The sequence below is a fragment of the Panicum virgatum genome, chromosome 8K, assembly GCF_016808335.1.
Source record: "Panicum virgatum strain AP13 chromosome 8K, P.virgatum_v5, whole genome shotgun sequence".
Lineage (NCBI taxonomy): Eukaryota > Viridiplantae > Streptophyta > Magnoliopsida > Poales > Poaceae > Panicum > Panicum virgatum.
In genome coordinates this window covers 24,124,643-24,139,547 of record NC_053143.1, presented here as the reverse complement: position 1 = coordinate 24,139,547, position 14,905 = coordinate 24,124,643, and the positions used below count along the sequence as shown (strand labels likewise).

The window sequence follows — 14,905 nt, the reverse complement described above, 5'->3', positions numbered from 1 at the left end:
AACTAAATGAAAACCATAGGCTAAGATTTTAAGTTTGCCAAATTCACCTCTCTGACTCTTAGACTACGAAACACCGATTCTTTTTGTTGACATTTGATCTTTATAATTGCCACTCAAATCAATGTTTCTATGGATTAGCAATCAAAACATCATATAGTTCATTAGTGTAAGTAACTAAGAAAAGAAATTCCCCTTTGCTTTAGTGCACGATTTTCACGATACGTATTATATGATCTGCACTATATGAGTTGGAAGACAGTATTCTCATTAATTGCACGTTAATTAACAACTGTGGAGAGTCGTATGTACAGTAGGTAGCAAGTCCAACTCTTAATGACCTTTAAGGGTTTAGATTAGACAAATTAAAGAGTTAGATTATACCTACTCTTAATGGCCTTTAAGGGTTTAGATTAGACAATTTAAAGAGTTAGAAAACTTTTAACCACGCGGCACGAACAGTAGGTGAATCTATAGCAAGTTAACAGAAAAAGGCAATGCTTTAAGCACTAGATAGAACACATAGATACTCCATGTTAGCAGTGATGAGAAAACGATATCGTATATAGAAATTAAACTGTAAAACACACAAATGTGAAAAAAAAATCAATGCAGGTTGATCACAGGCTATATACAGAGAGAGATACCCTATGTCCCTTTCCACGGGAAGGGAATTTAAATGAAAACGTGGCAGCCTTCCATTGGCCGAGGACGCTTAGATAAGCCTACCGATCCTCTTGTATCTCTCTCGTCTTCTCCCTTCCTAGCTTAGTTTCGCTTCTCTCGATCGCCATGGGCACCTCTTCCCGCCGCAATGCCACCACAGCGGCCGCGCTGCTTCTTGCACTGATGCTGTCGTCGTCGGCAGCGCGGGCGGCGGCCGCTGACCCGGGGTTCTCGTGCGGCCTGTCGTCGCCGTCGCGGTCGCTCCCGTTCTGCGACCGGTCGCTCCCGGCGGCGCAGCGCGCGGCGGACCTGGTGTCCCGGATGATGGTGGCGGAGAAGGTGTCGCAGATGGGGGACGAGGCGGCGGGCGTGCCCCGGCTGGGCGTGCCGCCGTACAAGTACTGGTCGGAGGGGCTCCACGGGCTGGCCTTCTGGGGCCACGGACTTCGGTTCGACGGCACCGTCCGGGGGGTCACCAGCTTCCCGCAGGTGCTCCTCACCGCCGCCTCCTTCGACGAGGGCCTCTGGTTCCGCATCGGCCAGGTGAGCACGCCTACGCTCTACTCACACACCGCCACACCACAGGGACTGCAAGCAAATACTGCGTTATACACGGATCTCAACGGGAAATTTATTGAGCTAGTGCATCACCATTTTGTGCGTACAAAATTCTACCCGTGCATGGAATGTGTTTGTGTGGACTCGATCACCTTTAGTTAGAGCGATGTGAGATGTGTCATCTAGATCTAGCACTTCATTTCAAATGCCTTGGATAAACACAACAAAATCTATAATTATGCATGCCTGGTTAAGTTTTATAAGAATTTACCCTGCAGGTGCCGTAACCTAGTAGTTGCTCCCTCCGTCCTAAATTATAGATCATTTTTCGTTTATACAAATACTCCCTCTATATTGTAAAGCAAGTCGTATTGAGTTTGTCTTAAGTTAAATATTTTAAACTTCGACTATACATAAATTCTTTTGGGTTGAGTTTGAAAATATAAAAATGATATAAGTAGATTAATCTTGAAATATAGTTTCTTAAAAGTATATATTGATTATATTTTATAAATTTTTTATAGTAAAAAGTTAGGGATTAAAATTATTTTTGAAGACTGTGTCGATGTCCGAAACGACTTCCTTTAATATGATATGGAGGGAGTATATCTTTTGCAACAGTGGGAGTACATATGAGCTGAGCGTCGAAGTTCGGTAGGCCCAAAAATGTTGATTTTCCTTCCAGCGCTTCCGAGTCATTGCTAGGACAATCACACAGTAGATAGCATCAGTCTGGGAAACGTACATGGCGGCCACAGTAGATAGAAAGGCCATCTCGCTAACTGCCGTAGTGCCGGTAGGTACACAGAGGTACCACTTTCTAGCTAGCTCAAGACATCCGGTGGTTGCAAAACAGAAAGGTTGTCCTGGTCTGGTTCTGGTGGCTCACTCCTATAGAGCTTTTTACAGTGCTACCAGCCTACCACCACATGGAACATTCCTCTGGTAATAAGCTACAGCACGAAACAACCAGACAACAACACAAGCACACAACTATAAGCTGCAACAACGCGTCCATTCTAGCGCCGCCGTCCTTGACCTCGGTCGCCATGGCCGCTTGCCATAGTCGCCATGGCGCCCTTGTCCCGTACGAATGGTAGGCGCCTCGCGGGGGGGGGGGGGGGGGGGGGTTGCTTTTGTTTGCCAGCAGATGCTCTCCCATTGTTGATTGGTAACAGCTGATATTCTGCAACTGTTAGGGCTTAAATTGACGCCGACATCATTCACTCATGGAAACAGAGTAGGGGCTGGGTTGGCTTGATCTGATCCTCAATCGATTCAGATCATTGTTAGTAGCAGCAGAGCTGATGGCAGCTGGATGATGGAGTGAGGGACAGCGATATATGCCGTACACCAAGGCATTGATGTGAAGTGCGTAACGCTGAATAATTCCGTGTCCAATAGCAAATGAAGATAACAAAATAAAACTCAGTAAACTGAAAGAACAGAGTCACAAAATGAACCAGAAACAAACGTGGTAGAAAAACAGAGGTGTCAGTTGTTTGTCCGGTTATTGGAAACATTTTTAGGTCATGTTCTACCTGATGATCATCAGATGTTTGTGGATGATTTTGGGGCTTGCTTGTTCCTTCCCGTGTCCTGACTTGAGAGTCAGTTTGCCTGAACTAGATAAAAAGACAGCAAGACACCATACGCCATCCCTGTTGTGCCAACTGCCAACCCTAAAGTAGATTCAGGAATGTCTGGCCGTGGCAACCAAACGAACAACATCACTGTTGCTCATTCAGGGCCACACGTGCCCGTCCTTGTCGCTTGCGCCGGTCGACCGATCGATTGTACATAAATGAAGGAGCAGTAGTAAAACTCACTCTACCGATCACGCACTTTGCAAAAAGTGAACCTGAAGCATGCATGTTCAGCCCGGAGTGCCTGCTTGCCATGTCGACTGTAAAGATTGTACGATGCATCTGGGACTGACGTGTGCAACGCGTGCAGGCGATCGCCCGGGAGGCCCGGGCGCTGTACAACCTGGGGCAGGCGGAGGGCCTCACCATCTGGTCCCCGAACGTGAACATCTTCCGGGACCCGCGCTGGGGCCGCGGCCAGGAGACCCCTGGCGAGGACCCAGCCACGGCCGGCAAGTACGCCGTCGCCTTCGTCCGTGGCATCCAGGGCAGCTCCCCGGCCGGCGGCGGGGGCGCGCCGCTGCAGGCCTCGGCGTGCTGCAAGCACGCCACGTCCTACGACCTGGAGGACTGGAACGGAGTGCAGCGCTACAACTTCGACGCCCGCGTCACGGCGCGGGACCTAGCCGACACCTTCAACCCGCCCTTCCGGAGCTGCGTCGTCGACGGCGGGGCCACCTGCGTGATGTGCGCCTACACGGCGGTCAACGGCGTGCCGGCGTGCGCCAGCTCCGACCTGCTCACCAGGACGTTCAGGGGAGATTGGGGCCTCGACGGCTACGTCGCGTCGGACTGCGACGCCGTGGCCATCATGCGCGACGCCCAGCGGTACGCGCCCACGCCAGAGGACACCGTTGCCGTCGCCCTCAAGGCCGGTATGTACCCTTGCAAGACGCTGAACAATTTTTTCATAAGTTTTCTTAGCCTGATGGTGTCCATGGAAATTTCAGGATTGGACCTCAACTGCGGGAACTACACGCAGGAGCACGGCATGGCGGCGATCCGGCAGGGGAAGATGATGGAGAAGGACGTGGACAAGGCCCTAACAAACCTCTTCGCCGTGCGCATGAGGCTGGGCCACTTCGACGGCGACCCGCGTGGCAGCGCGCCATACGGCGGGCTCGGCGCGGCGGACGTGTGCACGGCGGAGCACAAGAGCCTCGCGCTCGAGGCGGCGCAGGATGGCATCGTGCTGCTCAAGAACGACGCGGGCATCCTCCCGCTCGACCGGTCTGCGGTTGGCTCCGCGGCCGTCATCGGACACAACGCCAACAACCCGCTCGTGCTCAGCGGCAACTACTTCGGCCCCGCGTGCGAGACCACCACGCCGCTCAAGGGGCTCCAGGGCTACGTCAAGAACGTGAGGTTCCTGGCCGGGTGCGACTCGGCGGCGTGCGGCTTCGCGGCGACGGGTCAGGCGGCCGCGCTGGCAAGGTCGTCGGAGTTCGTGTTCCTGTTCATGGGGCTGAGCCAAGACCAGGAGAAGGAAGGTCTGGACAGGACGAGCCTGCTGCTCCCGGGCAAGCAGCAGAGCCTCATCACCGCTGTCGCCAGCGCGGCGAAGCGCCCGGTGATCCTCGTACTCCTCACCGGTGGCCCCGTGGACATCACGTTCGCGCAGTCCAACCCCAAGATCGGCGCCATCCTCTGGGCAGGATACCCCGGCCAGGCCGGCGGGCTGGCCATCGCAAGAGTCCTCTTCGGCGACCACAACCCCAGCGGGAGGCTCCCGGTGACGTGGTACCCCGAGGACTTCACCAAGGTGCCCATGACGGACATGCGGATGCGCGCCGACCCGGCCACCGGCTACCCCGGCCGGAGCTACCGCTTCTACACGGGCAAGACCGTCTACAAGTTCGGCTACGGCCTCAGCTACTCCAAGTTCTCGCGCCGGCTAATCGCCGGCGGGAGGAACCCTGTTCCCAACACGAGCCTACTCGCCGGCCTGCCCGCGACGTCTAAAGACACTACTGTAAGCTACTACCACGTTGACGACATCGGTGCCGACGGGTGCGAGCAGCTCAAGTTCCCGGCAGAGGTCGAGGTAGAGAACCATGGCCCCATGTACGGCAAGCACTCGGTGCTCATGTTCCTCCGGTGGCCGAACGCGACCGACGGCCGGCCGTCGAGCCAGCTTATCGGGTTCCGGAGCCAGCATCTCAAGGCAGGGGAGAAGGCCAATGTCAGGATCGACGTCAGCCCTTGCGAGCACTTCAGCAGGGCGAGGGAGGATGGCAGGATGGTGATCGACAGAGGGTCCCACTTCCTCATGGTTGGCAGAGACGAATGGGAGATCAGCTTCGAAGCATGAGGTCAGGTATGTTAGGAAAAGCATTACGATCTACAGGTGGGTGCAGTGCAATTCTTTGGTAAGTAACTACAGGAATTCACCAGACGACAAGACAAAAGAACATAAAGTTATTTATAATTTTCATAGTTTCCTCGAAAATTGAGGCTATTACATGTAATTTATTATCAATAAGAATGTTTACCTGTTTACCAGTCAAGTGCACCCGACTCATTATTCTTTCAACAAAAAATATAAAACGAACTCTCGTCGTGGAAATGTTGTGGAACTTTTATACACTACTGGAAAAGTGCCTATAGGCACCAGTTGCTAAAGGCCTAAGGTACCGGTTTTTGAACCGGTACCCGGAAACCGAGACCAAAAGTCATGGTCATGAGCACCGGGTAGAAAAACCGGTACCTAAGGCTGGTATTTTTGGCAAAAGTGGTTGGGTGGGATTCGAACTCAGAATCTCTCGCCTTGCATGTACCTCTCTTACCATCTTGTCTACACATCACTTTTGATGGAAGATAGATATTTTCCTTTTAAAGTAACTCATGGATGAGCCTAAGGTACCGGTTGGTAACATCAACCGGTACCTAAGAAGCCTTAGGTATCGGTTGATGTTACCAACCGGTACCTAAGGCTCATCCATAGGCACCGGTTGGTGGTACCACCCGGTACTAATGTAAAAATTACCACCCGGTACCTATAGAGAGCCTTAGGTACCGGTTGTTGTTACCAACCGGTACCCTAAGGCTCATCCATAGGTCCCATCCACCCCAAAGATACCAGTATGAAGATGAACCGGTACCTATGCTAGCATAGGTACCGGTTCATCTTCATTCTGGTACCTTTGGGGTGGACCTTTGTCGTGTTTTCTACTAGTGATAATTGCAACACTTTAGGAGCATCTCTAGCAGTTTCCTATTCTCCAATGAACTTCTACTATTGAGAAAAGGAGGTATTACAGCAGTTCACCAATATATCTCTCTTTTTCCAATAACCATTGAGTTGTCCCAATATTTCACCCCAACTCTTCTCAAATAAAGGGAGGTTCGTACTCTCCCAATATGGTAGTTTTATGGGGATAAGATTATTGGGAGGCTGTAGAAGTATCCCTCCCAATAATCCTTGAAATTGGTATTGGTACATCCCAATATCATCTTATTGGGAATGTCTATTGGGATACTGTTGTAGATTCTATAAGGGAGATGGCTAAGCACCTCAGTATGGATAATAGATAGTATGGGACAGATTTCCGGAATACATGAAGGGAAAATGCTCATTCAACAAGTGCGCACAAAATTGAACTATCATGGCTTCTCCATCCTCTTCAGCACGGCAACGTCAAGATCGCTCCTTAATGGCAGCCAACAAGGGGACTGTTTTCAACACAAATTGGTTCGTCAAGGTGACCCTCTCTCCCCATGCTCTTCATCCTTTCCATTGATCCATTACAATAAAAAATTCTCAACCTTGCAACCTGTTGGCACCATTCTAGGGCCAACACACGAACGCGCACGGACGCACGGCGTGAGGAGGGGCTTGATGCAGTGCCCCCTGCGTAGGGCGGTCAGACCGGTCAGAGGGACCGTTCAGACCGGTCGCCAGGGTGAAATGGCGAAATCCGACGAATGCTCGCCCGGGAGGGATCCCGTCAGGGCAGGCGCACATAAGGTTGTTCTAGGATCGGCAGGCCACCTAGAACGCCTTCAGACGTCGCAGAGACGAAGAAAGAACAGCAGATAGGAGATTGGAAGAGCTAGGGTTTGGAGATAAACGTAAAGGCAATAAAAAGATAGAAAAATAATGTATTGTTGTGTTTTTGATCGATTGGATGTCTCAAACGGCTGTGACCCTTTATATTTATAAGGTGGGTGGACTTACCCCGCAAGAAATACTATTGCAAGATCTAAATCTATGAAAATCTCTAATTGTACTCGGACTCTGCTTGGATCGGTCAGACCCACCGCTCAGACCGGTTGGTCGTGCCAGACCGGCTACATACGCGTCGACCGGTCAGACCGGTCCCTGCCAATTTTGATTGTCAACACAACCCAGCATGGAGTGCTCACGTCGCTCCCCCTCACAACGACAAAATACAGGACCTCTCTATATGCTGATGCTGCGGCAATCTTCATGCACCCAAATCAAAATGAGCTGCAAGCAGTCAAAGATATATTGGAAATGTTTGGTAATAACATAACCGGCCTCGTCACAAACTTTGAAAAAAGGTCTATTCACCGAATCAGGAGTGAAAATATTGATCTTGACACCATACTCCAACCTTTTCCTGGGGGCTTGTCTGACCTTCCCATGCAAATATCTTGGCCTCCAGCTGCACACCCGCACATTGAAGAAAGTTCGTGTGCAGCTGTTGATTGAAAAGATTCGACACCACCTTCCATGTTGGTGTAAAAAGTTCTTAAGTGCAAAATATAACCGTCAACTATACTCAATAATAAAAGAAAACTATGCATCTTACTCGCATATTTGTATCACTAACCTAACTTCATAGTTGTTTTGCCTATATATCTAGCCATTCAAGTTAGCAAGTATAGAATAAAAGGAAAACACGCAGAAGACTCCACAAGAATGCACAAAACATCATATCCGGCATCATACCTACAAAGAGGGCCCATCGGACAGAGCAAACGGGTGCGCTAAAAAAGATGCACCTGAGAATATTCACCAAGTCCCACCTGTCAGCCTTCCAGAGGAAGGTGAGCCTCACCTGGTGTTAGTAGACCCCTGGGTCGGCCAAACTAGGATGGCCTCCCATCCAGGTGCACTTCAAGGAAGAGTGGCCTGTACTCCACCACTACACCTTCCATACATGGAGATGGCGGAAATTGACCCGCTTGGGCTATAAAAGGAGGCCTTCACCCCCTCTCACAACACACACCACACCATCAAGCCTCTCTCTCCCTTTCTACTCTTGCCAGTTGAAACCTTAGGCCAGTGGAGCTATGCTAGAACTTTTCATTAGCAAGTGTGAGTCATCCTCAGGGTCGGAGAGCAGTCATCGACATCTGGTATGGCTTTGTCTTCTACTTGTCGGTACTCTATTCATAATATAGATCAGTTTATCCATGGTTGCTATGCTATCTTGATAGTTTATCAATCCATGCCTTGTTTCATCATAAGTTATGCAAATCACATGGTTAGGCCAAATGATCTGGATATGGATATCGGTTTGTTGTGCCTTCAGGTTTACCTTAGCATTTTACTCGTCCATCCGAAGGGAGGGAGACCCAGGAACAATCAAAAATATGCCGGTGCGAGTCATAGATTCCTTTGTCCTTGCCAACTTTGTGGTTATGGATATCGAGCATGACCTCGGAATGCAGCTCATTCTTGGGTGACCATTCCTGAGGGCCGCCAAGGCAAGGATCGACGTTAGAAGAGGAGAAATCTGATTCCGTGTTGGAAAGGACATGTTCTTCAAGTTTAAACACAGGGAAGAGCAGTGCTTCTTGATCCCTCAGGATAGCGAAGGGCGAGCTCTATGGGTTGAACCACTACCCCAGCCGGAACACTGACCGACCACACTGAAAAGAAAGAAGAGAACAAAGAAGGTGTGGCGAAAGGTCGAGAGTGTGCCTTCGTCCACTTCTCCATGATGAGACACCAGATCGTAAGCACGCCAGAGATAAGTCTTGCACATCAGACTATAAACGCCGCGCCCTTGCCAAAGGAAAATTGGTATTTATCTCATATTTGATTTCTCCATCTTTTTGCTTTTTCACCTCTTTTGGTTTTTCACACTGCATGTTTAAAATTTTTCAAAATCATTTTCTGCATGCTAGAAATCTGACATGCCTCGCATCTAACTGCTAAGTAGAAGCCAACTCGTGACGAGCTCACCCTAGGAACGGTTCACAAAGCTCGACGCAATGCAGAATCAATCAATTTAGAAGGCACTGTGAAAGCTTCTCCAAAAAGATTCAAACTAAAACCATGCAAAAGAGAAAAAGCTCTGTTCACTAATCAACCCAAACTGACCTACAGAAATAAGATGCTACTAAATCAATCAAGGCAATTCGATTAACCAAAATATAAGAGCTATCTCACATGCATGCAAATCCACAAACAAAGTTCAGCTTACTGTTCATCCAAATAAACAAAGCTATTAAGCTGGTGCTAAACGGATCACAAACGAATTGCTAGGTCAAGCTACCCATGCATCCAAATATATCGATCAAGCATATGGGAATAAAGTTGACCAAGATATAGCATTAGCCGGCAGCTATCTGGAGCAACAGAAACAAGCCACACTAATAAAAGATTAATCCAAAAGTTAAATGCTGCAGCATCCAACTACGGGGACAAGCATACTAAAAACAGCAAGCCACAATGATTAATCAAACGAAATAATTTCTGCTCAAGATTAATAAGAATTGAATGCTGTAGTATGAAACTGACGCTCTGCTTACCACTCGAGCTGGAGGTGCTGTGCTGGTCAGCCCAGCCGCTCCTCTTAGGCTACGAGACCAGCTACTGCCTGCTTGGCTTGCCCGCCACAAGTTTGCTGCTCCTGACGTCAGCCTGCAAGCCTCCGATCCCGTGGTGGGCTGCCACTGCCACACACCAGCCTGCCTGCACTGCTCTGGCCTTGCTGCCCGCTGCGCGGTTTTTTTATTTTTTATTTTCGTTTTTCACAAAAAATATTTTTTGTTTTCGAAATTTACAGGAATATACCCCGGCCGCCCTGCTTCCGGGTGACCGGGACCTGGTCGCCCCGATGCGGGGCGGCAGGGGCTTTTGTGCAAAAGCTTTTGCGAAAATATTTGCGCGCAGGTCCCTGGGGGCCGGTCACCCGGCAGTGGGGCGGCCGGCCCTGACCGCGCGGCTACAGGGCGGTCGGCTCTCCCACCCTTATATAAGGGTTGGCTGGTCCCCCACCCCTCATTTGCATTACTAAAATTCTAGAAATCAAGAAAAAAGAGGGAGGGAGGGAGAGAGGCGAAGCCCTGCCGGATTTTCGAGCCGGCGACTGCAGGTAACCAAAATTCTTCTACGCTTTACAAATAGATTATGTTGTAATTATTTTTGTTGAAATAGTATATTAGCAATCAATTTAATTATTGTTATGAGTGATTAGTGGTACATTTAGGTGCAGTTACTTGTAATGATTAGCGTTGATACAGTATATTTAGTGTTAGATTAAGTATTAGAAAGTCCTAGAAAATTGTTAGAGAATTATTAGAAAGTCTTAAAAATCGGAAGATAATATTAAAAAAATTTAGAAAATGTTAGAAAATTGTAGAAAGTATTTTGTTGAAACACTAGTTTAGCAATCAGTTTAATTATTATTAGGAGTGATTAGTGGTACATTTAGGTGTAGTTACTGATAATGATTAGCGTTGATATAGTATATTAGCAATCTGATTGCTCACTTGTGATTGCCAGGGCTCAACACCATGGCATCCTCAGGATCCACATACATTCCATGGAGTAAGGTGACGGAAATAGTCCCCCAAGGAGTCCAGGTGCCTATGTGTTTTTGCGGATTCTTGTGCAAACTAATGAAATCAAGGGTTTTGGGGGACGACTTGGGCAAGAGGTTCTTCATGTGCGAGAATTACGAGTACGACCTGCCAAGCATTACGGCAAGGACCGAGCAAAGGTACTACAAAACACTATCAGAGTTTGTCACTTTCAGATCTAGTAATGACTTCTAACATGATTTGGGGAAAGACTCCACCGCCTCTATGTGATTTCGTGCAGTGGTTAGACACCGAGCAATCTCAGCAGGATAAGGACCACGTGGAGCGTCAAGCAAGGTGGGCTGCACAAAGATGGCAACGAATGCTGCATGAAGAACAGATGGAGGAGAAGCGGAAGAAAAAACAGGAAGAGATTCAGAAGAGGATTGCAGAAGTGGAACGTCAGAAGTCAGAGGAACATGAAGCTGATAGGGAGAGGAAGCGAGAGAGGGCCCGCCGTGCTAAGGAAGCAGGGTCTGAAGCTATTAGGAAGGGAAAATATCCCCGGTGCACTCAGTAAAGCACCACCATGTAATCTCGGCATTTTACATTTCCTAAGGCATGGTAGGTTTACTCACAACACGAGGTTATCATGTTGCACATGCCATGCTTTTCATTGTTCAAGTACCTAGTAGTACGAATGCCTTAGGCCTCTGCTTTGTAATCGTAGCATTGTTTACAAAACTATATTGCAAACCGAAAACTTATGATTCGTAACTACCCTTCTATTTTCAGTACACTACATTCAGTGAACAATCTAATTGAACCAACCTACACATTTAGAACTGCAACCAAGAAATCTTACTACACAAATACCTTCGTAATATTACATGCTACAATCTGGTGCAAATACATATCCATACATAACAAAATATAATTATCACATACAGGTCGGAATACATATATATACATCTGGTTCAAATACATATGCACACATAACGAAATCTAGACGCGACGGGCTCCAAAATCCGAAGGCAATCCATCGGTGGGATTTACAGAAGGTCCAACCTCAGCACCAGCATTATCTTCTTCCATTTTAGGGCACTTCTTGTAAGTGTGACCATCTGCTCCACACAGGTTGCATCGTTTTTTCTTCTTTCCTGCCTCAGACTCATCCATTCCGTTATGGATACGGAGTGTTTGCCGTCGATCTACCCCTCTCCAAGCATCTGGATTGGGAATGTACATTGGAGAGATATTTGGTGTAGTGAATGATCCCAGACTGCCTATGCCATATATCTCATGGCCCCAAGTGTGCATAGCGGTTTCTTTTCTGTAATATTCTGAAACAAAAACCCCAGGATCCAACCCAGATTCTGAACATGCCGCAATGACATGGGAGCATGGTAAGTGAAGAAGCTGTGGCTTCTTGCATCTGCAAAACACCTTGCCTTCCGGCGTTATCAAGCAATCCTGAACGACCCTTTGTCTGCGGACACCCTGCCCTGTCCTGTCCTTGCATGAAACCTCAAACCTTTTATCCTTTGTGCCCATGGAGACCACTCTGTGATATTGAGCCTTTTCAATCTTTTCTTTCATATAGTTAAAGACCCTATTACAAAAAATCACTCCTGGATTATTAAGTAAGACAGCAGCTGCCTGGTACCGCTCTCTGAAGTACCTTGTGCATCCGTACATGATGAACTCAACTATGCCAACAAGAGGAAATCCACGAACATGACGCATTACCATATTGTAACACTTTGCGTGGTTGGTTGTCTCGATCCCATATCGACGACCACCAGTGTCGTATAGAATTGACCACTTCTCCTTAGGTGCATCCTTAATCCACTGTGTGAAAGGTCCGCCGCCGGAACGTCTCCGGCTGGAGGTTGAGGCCTGTTCCTTTAGCAGCTCGGTGCACATGTTATCTAGAACCTGCCACAATGCATCAAACTTCCGCTGCTGATTCTGAGTGCACAACCTCTTGAACAAATTCATAAGTTCCTTATTCTTGAAGCGCTCATAAAAGTTTGCACCCATATGCCTTATGCACCACCTACTCACAACATCTGGCCATAGAGGTGGTTGTCCTCGACTTCCTTCATGTAGTTGGCTTATTGCTGCTAGAAGACCTGCATGTCTGTCACTGATGAGGCAAACATCAGGCCTTCCAGCAACAACGTGAATCTTCACACGTTCAAAGAACCAGTACCAGCTCTCTGTGTTCTCATTCTCAACAAAAGCAAAGGCGATGGGAACCACCTGCTTGTTGCAATCAACTCCAATCACTGTCAGTATTGTCCCCTTATATCTTCCTGTCAAGAATGTGCCGTCAATACAAAGAACAAGAAGACAATACATAAATGCCCTCACACATGCACCAAGGCAGAAGAAAGCACGAAGCAGAAACCCAGGTCCCCCATATAAACTGGGTACATTGTAGGTATCAGTCGCGCTTCCAGGATTTCTCTGGACAATTGCTGACAGCATGTGAGGCAGGTTATCATATGATGCCTCATATGTGCCGAATCTCATCTCAAACACCTTTTGTTTTACCCGCCAAGCCTTTGCATAGCTGATTTTGTATTGAAAACGGTCGTCGATGTCCCTAATTATCAATTTTGGCTCATAATCAATTTTGTCCAGAATCACCCCATACATCTTCTTGGCCACGAAAGTGGATGTGATGTTACGGTGAGTTTGCACAACAACAATTAATCTACATGTATATAGTGTAACAATTGAACACTCCCAGTGTGTCTTGTACTTGCCCTTGTAGGCATGTACTCGCCATGTACATTCGCCATTGACACACTTCACCTCATATTCTTTGCTGCTAGACTTCACTACTCTGAATTTCTTCCTCAATGATATAACCCAAAGCTTCACAGCATCTTTCACAGCTTCAATGCTAGGATACTTTGCCCCCTGCACAACCTCATTCTCTCTGTATTAGTACTCATTACTCCTAATATCCTATATCACTGGATTTCCAAAACCCTTGTCTCGCCATTCACCTAGCAACGGGTAGTCCTCATCATCTGATGAGTCCCCACATTCTTCCATCATTCGAGCCTCTTGGTCTTCATTCTGTACAGCTTTCACTATTCCAGGTATCCGCTCCCCCTCATCAGCTAAACCTTGCGGCTCAGGTTGAATGACATGCACGTTCTGATCTTTTTTTTCTCTTACCTGATCAGCTATACCTTGCGGCTCAGGTTCTGTGACATGCATGTTCTGATCTTCATTTTCTTGTTCCACTGCTTGGTTCATATGAGATGATGTACTTGTTGACCCTTCACCGAAATGGGCTGCCTTCTGGTGAATCTGAATTAGCATTGCAAGAGGCCACCCGCGGTCAAGATCTGCTTGCATGTAAGTCCGCCATTCTTCGGTGTTTGCTTTAAGCATCAACTCCCAGAAATCCCCTTGAGTTCCCTAATTCGTCACAGTCTGAATGGTTATGAAATGAGTCTTTGGACTCACATTGAATATCTTGTGAAGCCATTTGCGTATGGAACCAAAACTCCCTCTAAGGGTTTTTCTATTCGGCACTCTCTTCGTTCAAAAGCTGATAGATCTACTCCATACACATCATGAGAAATATAGTAGTCACCATAATGAACTTGAAAATGAAGCTTGCTCGACATATCTGGACATACAATCATGATATTAAATTGGTTGCTAATCTACTGTCTCAATAAAAATAATTACAACATAATCTATTAGTAAAGCGTAGAAGAATTTTGGTTACCTGCAGTCGCCGGCTCGAAAATCCGGCAGGGCTTCGCCTCTCTCCCGCCCTCCCTCTTTTTTCTTGGTTTCTGGAATTTTAGTGATGCAAATGTGGGGTAGGGGGACCAGCCAACCCTTATATAAGGGTGGGAGAGCCGGTCGCCCTGCAGCCGGGCGGCTAGGGCCGGCCGCCCCGCTGCCGGGCGGCTTGGGGGGACCGGCCACCCCGCTGCCGGGCGACCGGCCCCTAGGGACCTGCGCGCAAATATTTTCGCAAACGTTTTTGCACAAAATCCCCTGCCGCCCCGCAGCAGGGCGACCAGGTCCCGGTCGCCCAGCAGCGCGGCGGCCGGGGTATATTCCTATAAATTTCGAAAACGAAAATATATTTTTGTAAAAAACGAAAATAAAAATATAAAAATAAAAAAACCGCGCCCGCTGCAGCCCCTCGTGGGCTGGCTTGGGCCGAGCCTAGCCGGTCTGCTGGCAAGGTCACGTGTGCGCCCAGCGCCATGCGTGCCTAGCGAGCGAGCGGGCGTGCTCAAGCGCCCCTGCCTCCCACCTGCCGCCGTTGTTTTTTG

At 48.2% G+C, this 14,905-nt stretch overlaps 1 protein-coding gene across 1 annotated transcript; it reads left to right on the top strand.

Annotated features, from left to right (window-relative positions):
• Positions 1–740: 740 nt before the first annotated feature.
• On the top strand, positions 741–5,379 carry LOC120644258 (probable beta-D-xylosidase 7). The gene is made up of 3 exons (XM_039920844.1): positions 741–1,206; positions 3,178–3,742; positions 3,818–5,379. The coding sequence occupies exons 1-3, from the start codon at positions 790–792 to the stop codon at positions 5,176–5,178; spliced, it is 2,343 nt and encodes a 780-aa protein (XP_039776778.1). The 5' UTR covers positions 741–789; the 3' UTR covers positions 5,179–5,379.
• The last annotated feature ends 9,526 nt before the right edge of the window (positions 5,380–14,905 follow it).